This window comes from Amphibalanus amphitrite, unplaced genomic scaffold (assembly GCF_019059575.1).
Source record: "Amphibalanus amphitrite isolate SeventyFive unplaced genomic scaffold, NRLGWU_Aamphi_draft 000015F_arrow, whole genome shotgun sequence".
Lineage (NCBI taxonomy): Eukaryota > Metazoa > Arthropoda > Thecostraca > Balanomorpha > Balanidae > Amphibalanus > Amphibalanus amphitrite.
This window is the reverse complement of record NW_024881511.1, coordinates 375,663-395,220: the sequence shown is the minus strand read 5'-3', so window position 1 is coordinate 395,220 and position 19,558 is coordinate 375,663. Positions and strand designations below refer to the sequence as shown.

The following is a 19,558-nucleotide window of genomic DNA, read 5'->3' as shown; positions in this document are numbered from 1 at the left end:
CATATTTACCTGCATCCCGATGGTTGAGGTTGTTTTCGTTCAGAAGAAGAGCATTTCAATTGTCTCCCATTAATCCGCGCCGTGCTTAGGGAGGGGGTACGCCCCCCTTAGGTTTTTTTTTCTCGCGAACATCTCAAAAACGGCGTCGCGCAGCGCCTGCGCTGTCTTTGGTACACCTGTTTATACATCTTTTCTACACAGCTTGTTAAATTTCAGATGAGGGTCGTTCAAGGTCAGGTCACTAGGGCACGTCAAGTGACCTTAGCTAAAAAAAAAGTTTAAAGACCGGCTATAGCTACACCGACTGAACGATCACTTTTGAAACTTTTAGAGATTGTTAAGACTAACAATATGCATAAAATGTTCATCTCGGACTTTTTATTTCTGTGACCTAAGGTCAGGTCAATTTTGGGACCTCAAGTCAGTGGGAGAAAAGTGAAATGCGCCTCTTTTGGACGAATGTCGTTTAAAACCCCCTTGAACATCGGTTCATAGGTAAACATAGCGCACTGTATCGTAAAAATGCACATGTGTCCTTTTATGTGCCCTTGAGGTCATCTCAGGTCATAAACGGTCACCTATTTTATCTCCATGAACGGTTTTTTGGCTTCAACTTTTGATAGAGACGTGCTAGAGCGGTGAAAACACGTCAGATGTAGTCAGCTCGACGATACGGATCGACTGATCTGCAGAATGACCCTTTCCGGTCAGGTCATGACCTTGATCTGCGGTCAAATTTTTAAAATAACCTTTCAAGGTCAACGTATAGTTCATTCGACGCGTCTCGACGAGAGGAACACGAGGCAGGCAAAATAAATATCGTCACTGTCTTGAACCAAATGTTATTGCAGAAAAACGCTTTCATAAAAACTGTTATTTTTGGAGTTTTTGCCCTCTGGAGGCTAAACCATTGACCCGAGATCAAATCCGAGAGCAATATTCAGAAAAGCCTGTAAAAGGGCTATCGAATGCGCTTTTCCGCGGCGCTGTAGCTCTATTGGTTCCCGAGTAAGCCGTTGGCAGTTTCCAAAATTGTTGAAATGGACTAAATTTTACCTTTGATGACCTCTAGTGACCTGACCTATGACCTGACCTAAAAATTGAAACGAGGTCTCTCCGTCATTATTTTTGACGCTCTTTCGATTTCCCCTTACCGCGTGTCGCTACGTGGCCCAGGAGCCGAGTTAGAGGGGGGACGTGAAAACACCCCTCCCCCCCCAGCACGACACGGAAAGCAAAGCACAGGCCACCAGCACGGCGCGGGTTAACTTATAGGTAATCGGTAACTTATAGGTACTTATAGAGAGGTCGCAAAATTGACCTGGCCCTCGATGAAGATATTTGGTCTGGGGATTACGCAAGGCGAATGTTCGGTGAGATCAGCAGGTTTCTATGGCACTTATTCAAAGTCGACCATGCACACTCACATCATCAAAAGTCGTCTTCTATACTAACGCCGGCCCAAGACATTTTTAACCTTCGTGCCACTATATGGGACAGTCTCACGCCTCACCCATCTGGCACTCATGCAGTCATGAGTGTCTGAGATTCTAAGCACGGCCACCCCGGTCGACCAGAGGCTGCAGTCCACAGGTCACTTTGGTTCAGTGAGTGAACCTGTATGTTTTTTTTTTTTTGCAAAGAATAAAGATTGTGCCAATCGATCAACGCATATTTTACCGTTTCGAATTCGAATGGGTGTGTATTTTTAGAATAACATGTCCGTAGCCTGAGCTCGTTTCCTATATCGTGCTAAATATGCATAAAGATTTTTTTATCGCTTTTGATAAAAAACATTGAGCTGCAAATTGCATTTATTGGATTTTATGAAAAATCAGCGAAACCGTTCTGATACTCGTGCCGGTTCCGTAGTAACACCTAGTAAATCATGCATGAATATATGACGTTACATTTTAGACTGAACCCCTGTCACTAGCTCACTATGGCGCCCCTCTCAAGGGAAAAAGTCGCCCCCTCGAACACCATGGCCCCCCCTTTCGCTGACTTCTGGCTACGCCACTGCTTGTAGACCCTTCCTCTTACTTGGCACACAGGCATGGTGTCACAGTGTTCTAAAATTGGATTTCAATTGGGTGTCCCAATAAAAAAAATCTGAAGACAAAATGAGATAGATTTAGTCTTTCCGCAAAACTGCATAATGCCATTTTTACCTCAGATTTTGTCAGAACCTTCACAGGATCTGAAATGAAATGATGTAGAGTAGATGCATCAACTGTCAAGTCATGCGTAACCTGGCAGCTGGCTGTTGAATCAAACTTTTGACATATTTTTTTAGCAAAGATGAAATAAAGCCACTTGTCATATTTTTAGGATGAAAACATTTTCCCCATCATGTATGGTTATTCACCTAAAATTCTGAAACATGGAACACTGTCATACCAGCATTCCATCATGTCAACCAGCATTCCGCAGCATGTTAGCAGAAGCAGCAGCATGTTATAAGTATATGAAAGATCCAAATAGGTTGTAGGTTGGTAGGTATTGGTACTAAGTTTAACTTAATAGGTTAGTAGGCAAGGTTAGGATTAATTTTAGTTGAGCATCAAGATAACCATTATGAACAAGTAACAAAATCCTTACCTACCCTTGAAAGCATCGCTTCAATCACATCATCACGAAGAACCAGACAAAATTTTTGCACATTCTTACACTATTTGACATCCTGAATCCAGATATGATGCTTTCATGTGGCGCAAATACAAGAAAAACGAATAATCAAACCCGTGCGTATTCGTATCAACGGCGCCACAATTGTAGATCAGACCTTTTCTGAACAAATGCCACCACAATTTTAATTGATAAGGGATTAAAATGGCATGAGCATCAACATCTTGATTTTTTCTAAAAGATAGCGATAACTGATAACTAATAACTTACCATTCATTTTGAAATCACGGCGGTAGGTACACCAACACATGGCACTGAAAACAGCAAAAGACGGAATGGCGGAATGTCGTATGGAGCCCTAAAACGCAGCTCGAATTGAGCCCGAAAAGGAAGACGAACTGATGCCGCTTTCGGGGCTAATGTACTTTGAGCCCGAAAAGGGCGCCTAACTGATCCCGATTTTAAAATCATACAGATTTGAGCCCTGTTTTGGCACTCATATGAGCCCTTATTCAAAAATGTTCTCAAAGTGTTTTCTGAGTGTTGGTCAATAGACACTGACAAAGAACTGGCGAAGCGTGCCGTGCGCCACACGAATATGATTTAAATCGTCAGCTGGTCGGCCGCGCGGTCATTCTATTTCGGAGCGACATTGGGCGCCGTCCGCTGATATTCGGCATGATTGGAGTCGCCGACCGGCCGTATTCGGTATGATTGGATGGTAACTGGCAATCAGCGGAAGCGTTTCCGTCGTTAGTGTCGGCCAGATTATTCTGTGGAGCCAACCGCCGGCTCCGAGAGAGCCTGCCGCCCGTGCAGAAGCCGATTTTCGGCGATGGATGTGACCCATCGACTGAATCGATGGTCCCTCAGCGATAGCTGGCCGGTTTTAGTCCTGACTGTAAACTGGACGTCACCAATTCATGGCGGACCAAGCTGGTCGTCTGACTGAAAGGTCCCCAGAAGACGGCGGCGCTGGCGGAGAAGTGCTGTGGTCCGCTCTTGGGCTGAAAATCGGAGAAGTGCTCCATTAAGTTCCATTAGGCACGATGGGAGGATGCTCTTTCAAATGCCGTCTGTCTGGTGTCTCTCATTCGAAAAATACAGCTTTTGACGCAGGGCTTCTACTTGAGACGCATTCAAGGCGCAACCTATACTGTGCCGCAATGCATGCGTGTAATGCGATACAGCCTACCAGCCCAGAAGCTATACGGACTGAGGGATGGACAGGCGGCTAAACGGCCAAACGGTCGGACGAACGGTTAGACGGGCGGACGAACGGAAGGAAGGACGGTCCGAGGGGCACGGGTGGACGGACGACCGGTCCAACAGACACGGACGGACTGAAATTACAGCTCCGTCGGCGTCCGCCCCGTGGGAGACCGCCAGGCCTGTCGTCTCTCCGCCGCGCGCCCTCCCGATAAGGCACAAAGCGCGCCGCCGCCGCCGCCGCCGTCCTAAATTACCGTGGTTCCGATAAGCGGCCGCCCGGAGAGCCGCACCGGGGCCTCACTCGGCCGCTCCAATTTGCATCGAGCGTCGCTCTGCGGCCCGGTGCAGGGTCGTCGGAGCAGCCAGCGCGAGCTGAGCGGCCAGCAGCCCGGTTTTCTCCGGAGAGGAGCGGAGAAACGGGTTCCGTGTAGAGGCAGATGAGTGAGAATTCGAAGAGGCGTCGACCCCACGATAGTCAAGGAAGCTCAGCAGCTCAAGCGACCTGAGGTAGTGCGCTAAAACCGGGCATGGAGCTTATATTACCAAAGCAGGACGAGCGATGTTTGCAATGATCTTTTATGTTTATGCCGATTGATTCTCTCCATAGAAGTATGCGCTTCCTTGTGTAAGATCGAATCACTCCTCCCCAGTTAATCCTTCCCTATATGAAAATAAAGGTGTATCTGAGTTCTTCTCCTGTCGATGAAAAGCTAGCCTGGCCCTGCAACTGAGTCATCCCTTATGTACGATCCCTGCTCCTGTAGGTAGACGACCCCCCCCCCCCTATAACTGACCCACTGAGCTCTTGTGACAGCCGCGGTGCTCCTGTGACTGTCGATGTGTTCTTGCGACTAACTAATTTGGCCTTCCTGCTCCTGTCGCGGCGCTCCTGCGACTGACGCGGCGCTCTCTGTGTGTCCCCAGGCTGACCATCACGGCGTCGTGCCCGATGAGCCTGCAGTATTTCCCCATGGACCGGCAGATGTGTGACCTACAGATCGAGTCCTGTGAGTATGCAGCTCTGCACGGGCGGAGCGGCGGTCCCGGCGGCACGAGCCGCCCATATGTCCGGTACGGCTCCGGTCATAGGATTACCGCGCCCTCGGCGTCTCCACCGGCATCAGCCAATAACGAGCGCCCTCATTGACCCCACTGTACTCTCTCCTCTCTTTTCCTCTACTTCTCTTTTTCTCTCTCTCTCTCTCTCTCTCTCTCTCTCTCTCTCTTTCTCTCTCTCTCCTCTCCTCTCTCTATCCCGCTCGCTCTTCCTTATTTCCAGCTCGTATTCCATTACTTACTTCTTCGCCTGCTGTGCACTTTTGCTCATATGACCTTCGGCCTCATTCTCACCACCTCCTTTCTTTTTTTCTTTATCTGGCCTTTGCTACTGTTCCTTAATGGCCTTAGCTACAGCCAATGGCCATAACACATTGTTGGGCAGACGCGGATATGCACGGCACTCTCCTACTGCTAATGCACCTCATGAGCGAGGCTCCTTGCCAAAGACTCGCAGTCATAAGAGAGGCACCGTGCGGTGTGACTTGAGTGCCCAATCATCCGAAAATGGACGGGAGTTTACTAGAGCGGCTGGTTACCGTTCGTTTTATTTTACAAAACCATATTTTGAGGTGGAATATTAATGCTGTTCCTTTTTTCATGCCAGAAATAGCAGAACTAATATTCAAATGCCTATGTTTGGACAGCAAACCCTGGACAGATGAGACAGACGTGGGAGGCGGGACGGATCGAGAGCCTTCGCAGTGCCAACGAAAGCGGCGACTAGTCGAAGACAGGACGGGCTTACAGAGGGATTAGTGGGTTCGGCCGATTAGCTCTCCCACCAGCCGGGCGGCGCGGAGTGTCTCTGATCCGATCGGCTTTTGTCGCCGGGAAGACACACAGACAGACTGACAGAGTGGCGAGGTGACGGAGGGAGGCGCGCCGGCCGCTGACACAGCGCGGCGGCCAGCGGGCTCAGCCGGCGCGCTAGCGCGGGGCTCGGAGGGGGATGACACGCACCGCTGTCCTTTCCAGTCGGGTACGCCACCAGTGACATCCGCTACATGTGGCTGGGCGACGCGCCGATCCAGATCGACAGATCGGTGCAGCTGCCGCAGTTCGACGTCAAGGGACACAAGACAGAGGACATCGTCGCCACCACGTCAACAGGTGAGCACGAGACGTTCGTCTGCCCGTCCCCACACCCTTTCGGACCACGATACACTAACAGTCTCAATCAGATACTGCCGCGAACGAACAGGACGGACGACGGACGAGAGAGCGGAATACACCGCGGGTGAACACATTACACAGGGGTGGTGGAGAGATCCTGCCGTTGCCTCAGTCTGGCAAGACTCAAAACAATATAACAAATCATTTAGAATTAATCCAATACTTGAAGTTGTGAGGAGACGCTGGACAGGAAAAGACAACCGACAAATTGTTTTCAGATCAAACACAATGAACACTTTATGACTGCTTATAAATCAGAAAATTATTGCATAAAATCCATGTTATCGGAGAGCGAATGTCATAATTCATTGCTCGCTTGCTGGTTTTACCGTTGTCAGCTTATTCAAACTCTGAGACAGTCTACGAAAACAGGACAACCTGAATGCTCAGACGTTCGCCTAGCTGCATTCTTATGCTAATGTCGCTGAAGCCTTCCGGTTGAAACATTTCCAAACCAAGCCACGTCCGCGCTACATCTCCGGTAACATGGCCCATAAACTAAACTTCCAACTGGTTGACGAGGGAATTGCTGTATCCTGGCGGGCTCCATCCGTCACTTGAGCTTAGGAAAGGTATACGGAGCTGCGCTCTGATGATCCAGACAAAGTGACCTGGCGATGAGAGATCGACTGAATGAGCCAGAAGCAGTTCCCTGCACGCATATCCGGTCACGGCACTGTTCGTGCTGGGTTTTTATTTGTTTTGCTTCAGGTGCAGTTGCGGGCGTGACCGGTCAGGGACAAAAGCTGGTCACCGAGACCGACCGACATCCCTCTCCTCACTGCAGTGGGGAGCTGGGGGCAGACGAGACACTGTCGAATAGAAGCGGTTAACAGTTCGCGACACCCTGGACAACTTTGGAACAAAGTCGACACAAACTGTCGGAGCTGATCGCTGTCCAGTAAAGTTCTGGGCATCCCACGTATTCCGCTCGCGTGATTGTGTTTCTTTTTTGCGTTTCCCGTTACCGGCCCCGGTGTGATGGAGCGTCTCGTCCCTCCCCCGCCCGGTGAGCGGGCCTCCTCCGCCGGTCTTCTCGGGCGCGGTGAGCCGGTGAGGGCGGACCGGGGCGGCGCCGAGCTGCGCCCTTTGTCGGTGCTCGCGGGCGGCCGACCGCAGAGCACCGCTCGGCTGCGCTCGCCGCCCTCACAGAACGGTCACTTCCCGGCCATAGCGGCGCCGTCACGGTCACCGCCGCCGCCAGACAGACGGTGCCGGGCCGGACAGCGCGAGGGAGGAGCGGAGTGAGAGAGAGAGAGAGAGAGAGAGAGAGAGAGAGAGAGAGAGAGAGAGAGAGAGAGAGAGAGAGAGAGAGAGAGGGGGCATTGTCGGAGAGATGCACACACATCGCGATATCAGATGTCCTCGAATAAACAGACCGGCTCATCCCAGTGTCAGCGTAAGGCGCTCTCATACGTTTTATTATTGTATGATATTACTGGGAATGAATTAAATAATTTTATCACTGTCATAATGGACGTGACAGCGGCGCGAATATTCCGAGGCAGAATCCATAAAAGTTTATGGAACATATGGCGGCGGCAGTCCACTTCTGGTCTGACCAACGAGCCCAACTGGACACAGCCCTCGTTGTGTGAGTGGTTCGGCGCCAGGCCAGGCTGGGACAGCGCCGACAAAGTGCTGTTTGCGACGCCCTTCATCAGCGCGTGTTTTCCGGCCGCGCCGGTCTGTGGGGAGGCTGCTCCATCGTGCTTGACGCCGCGGAGACAATCGGAGACCGTCCCCGCGCCGTGCCCGGCTTCCCGAGGCGATTACACAATGGCGGCACTCGGCCGGGCGCCGGCCGGGTATCCCGCTGAATGGCGATGGGCCGCGGCAATATTACGCGGAGTGCGGTGGACAGCCCTGCGGTCACCGCGCGCTGTCCGGCGGCAGGATCCGCCCGCCGTCGGCCGGTCACCGGAGCCGCTCCGACCCCCGCTGAGCCGATCCGCTGATTCAGCTATTTTGTGACCCCATTCCAGCGGGCAGATGGGGTCATTAGCGCTGAGCGCCGGGACTCGGCGCCGGCCACATGGGCGCCTGAGACAATATGGCGGCGCGAATTGGAGCGCGCGCCACGGCGCCCGGCTGAATGTGGCGCGAAAACGGAATGCGAAATAAAGCCGGGTGGGAGATGGTCCGATAAGCAGAGAAGGAGAAATAGAAATCGAACAATGAGGCGGAATTCCTATGTCTAATGTTTTATCTCCCCGCTGAGTTGCATTGTTGCCAAGGGAGTAAAACAAGAAGCAATTTGATAAACGGATGAGCCAAAAAAGAGAGGCTGAAATGTTGAGCGGAGAAGCCAACACAAGGTTGAGCCATGCCGACAGCTTCCCAACCAAGCCGAGGCTGATTGCCACAAGGAGGAAGCCCTGATCGACCCATCCAGCGCAAAAAAAAAAACATTCACCGCTGAACTTTTCAGAAGACCTCCGCTCAGTCGCAGCGGTACCCTCAACGACCGTTTACTCGCGATCATAAGGATGTGGGCAGGTGGGGCAATGCTGCCGCGTCTCAACAAAGCCAGTTACTGCGGCTGCTAGCTACGGGCCGCGGCTCAACGTACTGATATGGTTACTGGTGAGCTATTCGACTCGCGGAGTAAGTAATGAGGGAAGGAGCAGAAAGACATGGAACACATCAATTTGTGCTCACACATGTGGTGGCAAGAGACGACTGTTATAAGCGCTGTCCGACCCTGGCGGAAGTGCTGTCGGGGATAGCCAGCTCACTTCATCATTCGTTTCCTGGAATGGGTCAGGGGCGGACTGAGACACCAAGCGATCCACCCCAACAGACAAGCCCACCCTTTTTTCTTGCGTGTCCCGCAACCGCGCAAGAAAAGAGAACGCCAGCTCCGGCTCCTCACCGAAAGAAACGAAGAATCTCAGATTGATTTGTGGATGTTCTGTTGCTGGTTACGGAGCGAGCGAAGCGAGCGGAGTCTCATACTGAATTAAGGGAAAATCCTGAGTATGAGCGGCCGGCCGGCCGGCAGTGGGGACGCTCTTCAAAAGCTAATATCTTAGGAACGGGACATCCGATTGACAAGCGGTCTTCTTTACTGAATGTCACTTGGACGTAAAAGTTCTGTGGTGTGATGGCCACCATGCGTTCTTGCCAACCACCGCACGTGGCGCGTGGTAAAGTTGGACATTTTTTAAGAACCCCCAAAATTGCAACCTCAATAACGGCACAACGGTTGGGCCGATTGAATTGAAACTCGGTACACAGTTAGGTCTCCATCAGATAATTCATCTGCATGTGTTAAGGTTGGGGTGCTACAGCACGTGCGCAGTGCGCACGTGCAGGGGGCGCTCCCAGATCTCGAGAACGGCTGGGCCGATTGCGCTCAAATTTGGTACACGGTTGGGGACCAATTAGTAGGGTGCCGTGCAAAAGTCAGTTTGGACCCCGCTTGCACGTGCGCACGTGCAGTGTGCCGCTTCCAGATCTCGAGAACGGCTAGGCCGATTGCGCTGAAATTTGGCACATCGCTAAAGACCGGTTAGTAGGGTGCAGTGCACAAGTTAGTTGGAGGTATCCCCTCGCAATTTCGCACGTGCAAGGCCCATCCTCTCGCTCGCTCCGTTGGTCGCCCAAAAGGCGTTTTACTGTGTTAGTTGTCAGTGTTGTGAGTGTTAGTGAGAACGCCAGCTCCGGCTCCTCACCGAAAGAAACGAAGAATCTCAGATTGATTTGTGGATGTTCTGTTGCTGGGTGTTATCTGTTCTGGATGTTGGTGTATGTCCTGTCGCTGGGTGTATGCTATGTCGGTGGGTGTATGTCCTGTCGCTGGGTGTATGCTATGTCGGTGGGTGTATGTCTTGTCACTGGGTGTATGCTATGTCGGTGGATGCATGTTTTACCGGTGGCGTATGTTCTGTCGTTGCCGCCGGAGTTGACGGTAACAGGAGCCGGTACACACAGGAGCGCCGGCGGCGCCGCGGCGTCTGTAGTGACGGGACAAACAGAGCGGGCCGTGCCGCCCCGGCCGACCAGTCCAAACACCGCCCTGCCGGGCCGTGACGGGGCCGGGTGGAATCACCTGCCGTGAGCCGGCGGGCCGACCGAATTGCCTCCTCGTGTTGTGATCGTGCGGCGACGGGACTCCGATGGTGTTCCACAATTCGCCCGTAATTGGCAACGGAATCGTCGGCCGCTGCACCAGTAGCGTCTGACGGTTTGACTTGATTTGATGTGCCGTGGACAGGCAATTACCCACCAAAATCGATCGAGCAACGTTCACAAATACGCCCGCGAATCCACGTCGGTTCAGTCGTCAGTCTTGATGGATGGAACACGACGTGCCGACTGCTGATGTGTGCAGACTGGAACAGAAATAGCCGGTAACGGCAAATGTGACCGCCCTGACGGCCCACCGCAAACTTACCGTTTAATGGGATCTGAGTGCCTATCGATTCTCCATCGGTCCCATTAAACTTGATGATAGTGGCATGCTTTAATCAGTACCTACATACGTGAACTGAGCGACAAGACCAGTAATTGACTTCATCATACTAAGCACACAGTATTTTGCAGGCTCTGATATGATATCGGCTGATCTAACGGTTTCGACTTTTCTAACTGTTTCGACTTTTCAATGATACAATGTCCAATGTGCATAACATAAGGGCGCACTATAATAGAAGCTATTGGGGCCTTCCGCCTACACAATTTTCGTCTGATCTTGCTCTGAGGCACACTATTTTTTAGAAACACAAATAGGTCAGTGGAAAGTACATCATTTCGCCTCGTATTTATATCCAGAAACATGTCTAAAATTAGCGACCATGCTGAATGCATTCCTTCGTATCCTTTCCGTCATCTCATCAGGGCTGCCGGTGGTGGCCGACCGCGTCCTACCGCTGGCATTCAGCCGGTGTGTGTGTGTGTGTGTCTGTGTGTGATTAGGGCCGGCCGGCAGCGAGCTGTTTATTGGCGGATCGAACGGGCCGGCCGGCGCTAATTCCATTGTCGGCTTCGTGTCAGATATCGGTCGTCCCTCCCCTCTCCCCGCCTCACCGGCTGCCGGCTCTCCCTCCCTCCCTCCCTGAAGAAAGAGAAGGTCGTCACGGTCGGGCGGAGTCGCCTTTTGGACCTGTGTGAGAGTGCGGACAAAAACGCATAACGATGGTTCACCATGGGACCAGCCTGGTCAGCCAGCATCACAGAAGAACAGAATTGAGACGAGTGTTTGCTGCAGGACGCGATTTCATATAGTAGCACGAGGTGTTATATTGACCGCCAAAGTGAGCATATTGAACATTAAGTAATAAATGGTTCTAGGCCGATTGGAGCTCGCCCTGATAAGCATCGCTTGCGTGTTTCAGGCAACTATTCACGGCTGAAGCTGAACATCCAGTTCGAGCGATCGATGGGCTACTATCTGATCCAGATGTATGTGCCCTCGGGACTGATTGTCGTCATATCATGGGTGAGTAGATAAATGCATCAGGACATAACTCTTTCTCCTATCTTTTTTCCGTCATGCTTCGGGGCGATACTCAAGGCCGTAGTCTATATTTCCTGGACCATTGTTATTTGTTTGAAGCTAGATAAAAAGGTGGTTTAACGAAGCTTTCAATAAACGTTTCAAAAAAGTGTAGTAAATTTAAAACAGATTATTATTTAAAATTATTAGGGCAACTCAGGATAATAACGATCGCATCGCATCCATGATCCACACGGTCTTTTTGAAAATGGCCTAGCTATAATTTAACGCATCCTTAGGTCTTGGTGTCTTCTTATGTTCAAATTTACCTCCAATATAAATGTTTTATATTTCAATTTTCAACAAAGGATATTCGTGCATGTTCTTCCTTTCCATGTGATTTAACTCCGAGTTTGTATGTGCTTGATGCATCGACTTAATTTTATCGTGTCATCTCACGCCTAAAAAAGTATTCTCGATTGATGATGGTATTTGCACGCATCACACTCGTCGTCCAAAATGTAATTTCTGAGTGATGTTTTGTCGAAGGTATCGCAAGTTATTAGGTCCAATTAACTTAATGATGCGTGCAGATGTCGAATGGAACCCTCACCTGGCTACTTGTATGCCTAAGCAATGCATGAAACTGATCGTTAGACATGACTTTACACACAGTTTACTATGATCAGGGCCGTCCCAGTGTAGTGGCTGTTCCGGGGCCTGCGGCGCGAGTAATGTGAGCGTTCCACTGCAGGTGAGCTTCTGGCTGAACCGCAACGCCACGCCTGCTCGAGTGGCTCTGGGCGTGACCACCGTGCTCACCATGACCACCCTCATGTCGTCCACAAACGCTGCCCTGCCCAAGATCTCCTACATCAAGGCCATTGACGTCTACCTGGGCTACTGTTTCGTCATGGTGTTTGCGTCTCTGCTCGGTAAGATATCGATAAGCCGCGACTATCGCCATTCGGTCTGCCGTCCCCAGGTCAGCTTCTGGCTGAGCCGCAACGCCACTCCGGCACGTGTGAACCTGGGAGTAACTACTGTGCTCACCATGACTACCCTCATGTCGTCCACAAACGCAGCCCTGCCCAAGATCTCGTACATCAAGGCCATTGACGTCTACCTGGGCTACTGTTTCGTCATGGTGTTTGCTGCGCTGCTCGGTAAGACACCGAGTTAGGCGTCGTTACTAGAATGGGGCAGCAGGCGACCGAGAGCGACCCGACAATCATAGGACAGGGGCAACGTACAGAACGCACAAAATTTGGGATGAAAACGCACGTACACGTGCGTTTTTACCCATACCCATACGTGCGTTTTTTTAAACGCACGTACACGTGCGTTTTTACCCATATGTTTACATACGAGTACAACGTTTTATAAAACATTGGGCCAGAAAGGCTTCCTTGGTGAAAGCTGGTCATAACTCATAAAGGACGCCTGGACCTTATTACCAACTTGTATTACAAATATTATTGCCGCAATAAAAGAAGCTATAAAATACTTTGTACTTTGAGTTTTAGGCCAAAGTTACTAATTTGAAGGACGTCACGAGAGATGGCATGACACCCCGGTCACCACGCAACCCTGGCCAACAGCAATCCTGCTAGCAGGCGAACAGGCTGGTCGACAAGTGCTTACATTATTACTGTCTAACATAGATTTAGACAGTCAAAGTGATGCACAAATTGACATTCGACATGCATGCACAAAGGCAGATAGACAAAGAGTCAAACCGACAGACCCACCGGCAGACATAAAGACACAAGCAGATAAACTGACAGACAAATAGACAGACCAACAAACAGAGAAACAAAGCCGTCAAGACTGAAGACTGGACGGACGGGCATCGGGCCAGAGTCATCTCTGAGGCTTGCTCATGCTCCGAGAGCTCTTGGCGGGGGCGGCGAGGGGGGCGGCGAGGGGGGCGGGGGCGGCGGACACGGCTCGGTGCGTCGCTGACGAGCAGTCGAGTCGACAGCTGCAGCGCGCCGATGACTCGTGAAAGACGCCCCGTGATGGCCGATGACGCCGTACTGATGACGCCGATGACGCCGCGCTGATGACGCCGATGACGTATTGACCGGCCATGTCTGACCGCCGCCACCGGGAGGGACGCGGTGACCGGTGGACCGTCTGACGGACTCACCCTCAGACGCATGCAGTGATCGGAGAATTGTCGGTATAAGGGGCTTCACAGGGCCTGTCGGGCGATGGCTTTATGAGTGTCGATTGGAAAATCCGACAGATCGAAGAGAAACGGTGCCTACGAGTCGGAACGATACGCTTAAATTCATTCGTTAAATAGAATACAATGAGGTATCGTTGTGAGCAAGGATAGTTATGACCTGTCTGCTATGATCGAGATCAAACGGTTTCACCCAGTCACATGGATGTTATACTGTACATGTTTTGGTGAAATGTAATTGTTTAATTGCAATGTTTTCGGTATATATAGTTAACGATGCTTAAGTGCCCAATAATGTATGTATGCCGAGGGCAATGAAGCGATTATCTATGCCTAAGAAGGATATATTGACAATATGTCGCACAGCTGGTTAGACAATACGATACGATAGCTGTACGACTTTAATTTTATTTTCTACATATATTAACCCGTATTGTGTGTTGATGTTTCCTCACCTCGACTTCAGTTTATCATATGCATATTTGCTACCCAACAGGCTTTCCATTAAATTTGAATGCTTCTAGCAAAATGATTATTCATGTAAATTGCAATCTAACGACCATACATAAGCATTCATCATATGCAAATAGGCGGCATATTTAGGAAACGGCCTTTGACGGCCCGCGCTATTCGTTGAGCACATGCGGTCATGTCCATGATGAATTGAACATGTCGTAAGACGATTTGGTAGTTTTTTCTGCAAGCAACTGTTAACAATATTGTTGAAATAATGGAATAAAGAGCACTTTATCCCTCGCCGGACCTATTGGTTTTCTACATACGCGCCGGCCGAGGGGGGGGGGGGGCGCGCGACCCCCCCCTCGCCGTTTCGCCCCTGGTGGAGCTAGCGCGTCGCGGAAAAAAACGAGCGTGTGCACCGTTACGAGACGCAGAGATTGGTACCCGATTTTAAGGTCCTAGGTCAACCGGTGAGTGGTGACCTCTGAGGTCAGGTCAAGTGCCCCAGGGTACGGTTCAGTTTTTGGTGAATAACTTCGCAAAAAACGGCCGCAGAGTCGCGATTTTGGCAGCATCGTGTTCGCCTCGCTCAGGCGCGTCGAATGGTATACTTTTTGTTCGGGTCAGGTCAACTTAGGGTGTTGACCTCAGGTCAAGGTCAGGTCAGCACCCCCAGGTCACGAAGTGTCGAAAGAGGTCATGTCGCATATCATTCGATTCGGAAGGTCTTCCTGAGTCCATTGGTGGCTTTCTCGACTCGCTAGCTCAATTTGATCGGGAGTTATTGACGAAAAACTAATATGACCTTGATGACGTCATAAATGACGTCACGGAAGGTCAGCATTGCAAAAGTGACGCATCTAACCTTGCAAGGAGTGCATCAAATCACGATTCTGTGTGCTTGAGATAGTTGGAGATCGTTCCCGGTGCCAGAATAGCAGTTTTCATTTTTCCCCGTTGACTTATAATGGTGAGGTCACGAAAATGACCTGACCTCATATGACCTTTAGGAAAAATCCGAGATATACAAGTTGTGAGACTCATAATGGATACTAGATCCTGCAAGTTTCATTTCCCTGTGACATCTCCTCTGGCAGTGAGGGTGTTGCGAAGTTGCGACATCTGAAGACCGTGCAGAGGTTCACTTATGACGTCATAGGTCAGTGACCTAACCTGACCGAAAAATGCGGTTGGTGTCAAAAGATGTGGCTTGGATCAAAGGTCGGGTATGCCAAGTTTCAGCTCTCTATCGCCAGCGTGTTCGGAGCTATCGCGAAAAAAAACCCTATGGGGGCGGCACCCGCCCCCCCCCCCTCGGCCGGCGAGGGTTATATGACGGGCAGTGATGCAACATCTTCGGCTTACTGGCTACCATAATGGATCTTTCTCACTGACTTAACGCTCTCCGTTCTAATTTATAGCCATAGCATGGCCATATAGGGTTACACTGCTGGCTTCCATTTCTGGCTTCGCCGATGACTGAGATCATTGGCTACATTGCTGACTGGCGTTTGAAATGTCCCATGCTAGCTGTTGTATGGAATTTTCCTGTTAGCTGATGTTCCTGAAGGTACTATGGTTAATTGTTGTTCATAGTCATGGATTTGACTAATACGACTTCCCTGCTGACTTTCTTCAATCGTCACCCTGGGAAATCTTGGTACCTTGATAGCTGATACCTTGATACCCCGATACGCTCTTGTTGCCTTGACTGATCTTCTAACCGCCACTTCACGCCTGACATCTGCATATCCTCTGCAGAGTACGCCTACGTCGGCTACATCGGGAAGCGGATCTCGATGCGGAAGACGCGCTACATGGCCATGCAGAAGATGCTGATGGAGCAGCGGCAGGAGGTGCAGAGCCGCGCACACTCGGGTGTGGTGGTCGCGCCGGAGGAGCACACGCCCAAATCGGCCGTGAGTGAAGTGTGGGGAAAGGGAGCGGGTTAGATGACAGCGGGAGGGACTGTAGGGAATTTCAGAGGACAGGGGAAGGGATAAGGGATCACTCAGAAACAGAAAAGCCCATTAGGTTGTCTCGGAGGCACCTGGCACGTCTTTGCAAAGAGCCACCCTTTTTTAGACAATTTTGTTTTTTATTTGGGCTTCAGTTAAACCACCAACATTTTTATCTCTGGAGATAATGCGTTGGAGACCATACGCTGGTGTACATTGGTCTCTTTGGAGACCATACGTTGGTATACATTGGAAAAGTCGCGGCGCGCCCGGAATCGAACCGGCAACCTTTCGATTTACGATCCGCAACTCTACCCATTGAGCTACTGAGGCACCTTTATGTAGAGGCCACAGATGGCATTCTGTACCAGCGGCGGCGGCGGCTGACAGGCTGTCGTAACGACTTCGGTCGTGTTTTTTTAGAGATTGGCAGCGTTTGTGGTGACGTTGGTCGTTGGCCAAGTGTGGATGATGTGCAGTGATAGAGTGGATGTTTGTTCACCTTTGATGGCATTTTGCCGTTCGTTCAAATGCGTTCAAATGCGCAGTTGTTGGGAAATCTCCTGGAAGGGGGATCGCTAGCAAGAATTTCTTTTGATGTGCAGCGCGCGGATCGAATCCGCGGACCGTCAAGACATTCGTTCATGGAGACACCTGGGGGGTCTTCTGGACAACGGCACGGCTTTAAAAACTTCCAATGTTATCTCAAAGAAGGTCGCTGTATCGATGTTGAGATTGATTGAGATAGTCGGCATACTAAACCTTGGCTTTCTGGAAATTTCGACATCTAATGTCTCCGTGTCAAGAGCATTTACCGGAAATTGAGACTGGCCGGATACCTCGGAGTAAACCAATCATCGAATGTTCTAAAAACTGTTTCTGAGTGATGTTGATAGATAGCTTCCCTGAGAACGTGAATAGACGTGCAGCAATAGCTAACGTCATGATTGTGACGTCTAATGTCAAATTATACATTTTTTTTCCTGTTGATTTTTCACTGCATAAGCCTGTCCACCATCTATCATTACAATTAGAGGGTCTTTCTCATTTCTTCTTTGTGACGGGCTCAGTGTGCCAATATTTCAATCAGACACTAGCCATTATGTAAGCGTTCCTCTAACTTACCGACCATTGCCTATCAATCAATGATCTGTCAGCCGCCTGGAGGACCCGTTTATCAATAAGTCCGTCTGTTGTATGTCTGTGTGTCCGTCTGTGTGCCATCACGTGTGCCCTGCTGTGACAGATGGGCAGCATGAGGCGGGGCCACGCCGGCCACCCGGGCACCTTCCAGGGCCACGCCTACCAGGGCCACATGGCCCCGCAGTGTCACGACGCTCGGGATCAGCACACATGTGTAAGTATCTCGGCATCGTGACTTTTACTGGGACCGTTACTGGACGGAGGAAGGGACATCGCGATGCAATATGAACGCCCTCTTCCGTGGGTCTTCTTTGAAAACGAGGAACTCCTGGCTCGTACAACACGAGTATCGGACATTATGCAGATGCGTACAAATGAGTTCTCGTCACACGTCTATCCAGCTTTGATTTCTGTATGGAAGCTAGACACACACTAAATCTGTGACAGAATAAAGGCTGAAAACGCTGTCGGAATGACTCCATTATTAGCCAGTTTGTTGAGACATCAGAGCCTCGCACGAGTTAGTGTGAAATTGATTGGCTCCGTTAATCCCATGTTGCGTAATACCATTGCATTTAAAATATAACATCACTTATTCAATGGTTTCGAAAAATGTTTAAGACGGTGGCAAACTCGTCAAAAAGGACGGGTGCTCATGACTCGGGGACTCTTCTGAGGTCATAGGTAACATAAAACACCAGCGATTCTCCTAAAGACATTTGGTCAGCCCACGTGGTTGAACACAAGTTATTTGGGGCTGGCATTGAAGTGCGAGAATATCGCCTCTCGTCTTCATACGTGGATAGTAACATGCCACTTACTTCGCTGGTCACATCGATGGGTTTGGCCTTGCGATGATGACAATAATTTTAACTGATTGGTTGAGTTTGAGGGCGCTGGGAATTCATCATTTATCGGCGTCCATTTTCTCGTACCAGGGACCCGGTCACTAATGTGTAACTAATGAGCATAGTATTGATCTTATAATGGCTCCAGTGATTAACGATAAGAAATTATTCACCTACGCTTAATTTATGTCACATTATTACAAGGCTGGACGGGAAATCTAATAGCTTTATCTCGTCATCAAATCAACCCGGGATACACAGCCGAGATTACATGGCGCTGCGGTAACCTTTCAAATACACCAAACGGAATAATTGCCACGATGCCTCCCCCCACCCCACCCCCTATCATAATCATTCGGGATGCAAGGCAAACGACTAACCGTGATCCTGTCTGGTGTGCGCCTGTGTGTCTGCGTGTGTGTCTGCGTGTGTGTCTGCGCGTGTGTATGCGGTTGTGTTCGTCTGTGCAGCAGCACTTTCAGGAGGTGCGGTACAAGGCGCTCGACCCCAAGGCGCACTCCAAGGGCGCTGCGCTGGAGAACACGGTCAACGGAGGACGCTCGGGTGACGACGAGTCGGGCGGAGTGCCAGGTGAGTGCTCACGGGCCTGTAAATTATGCAATTATGCCTACTTACTGCTAATGCCTACATACGCTCCAGCCTGTACCTGAATTACACCAGCATACTGTTTAAACTATGTACATACACTGACACCGTAGGACAATGGACATCTATGTACATAAAACAACGCTGAATATCTACAACGTTCAATCCATTAGTGGAAACACCTTTTTGTTCAAAAGAGAGTGAAGAACAACCGATAGAATATCTAAATGAATGAGCTGAATAATGAATGAATCAGCAGAAACCGACGACGAATGGTCAATGGCTAATCGCTCTGTCAGATTAACTTGAATGAATGAATGGGGACAAAATGAATGAATGGTCTCGGGGTGGATTCCGCCGACTACAGTGCTAATCAGTTACAGTTGAGTGCCGCCGAGAGCAGCTAATTAGCCCGGACAGAAAGGAGGCGGTTCTCTCTAGTGAAGAGCCGGCTGGGCTGCTTACGGGAGTCGAGAGGTTGCTGAAGTCAGCTGACGTGAAGTGAGAGGTTCCCACTTGGCTAATGTTAGCCAAAGTCACTAGACTATGCTGACTATAGTCGATGGGGTCACTTTATAAAACAGTCGGCGGCCCCTCCGGTCAGTTCAGCCCATATGGAGCTGCTCAGCTGCCCAGCTCCCTCTAAGAGGCGCGGCCCCCTCCAGTCAATCCAGTCCTGTGGCGCCTCTCAGCCGTCCCCCCTCCAGTCAGTCCAGCCTTGCGGCGCCTCTCATCCGCCCCCCCCCCCCCTCCAGTCAGTCCAGTCCTGTGGCGCCTCTCAGCCGTCCCCCCTCTCTGAGAGGCGCGGCCCCCTCCAGTAAGTCCAGTCCTGTGGTGCCTC

General features: G+C 50.5%; 1 protein-coding gene across 3 annotated transcripts in view; it reads left to right on the top strand.

Moving 5' to 3' along the window:
• The window catches only part of LOC122385436 (gamma-aminobutyric acid receptor subunit beta-like), a 68,707-nt gene that overhangs the window by 45,769 nt on the left and 3,380 nt on the right, over positions 1–19,558 (top strand). For all 3 annotated transcript variants that reach the window (XM_043373721.1, XM_043373712.1, XM_043373731.1), the window contains 7 exons: positions 4,765–4,847; positions 5,875–6,009; positions 11,412–11,515; positions 12,267–12,447; positions 15,924–16,081; positions 17,367–17,477; positions 18,582–18,702. In XM_043373721.1, the coding sequence (XP_043229656.1) occupies positions 4,765–4,847; positions 5,875–6,009; positions 11,412–11,515; positions 12,267–12,447; positions 15,924–16,081; positions 17,367–17,477; positions 18,582–18,702 (893 nt within the window). The remainder of the gene's footprint in view (positions 1–4,764; positions 4,848–5,874; positions 6,010–11,411; positions 11,516–12,266; positions 12,448–15,923; positions 16,082–17,366; positions 17,478–18,581; positions 18,703–19,558) is intronic.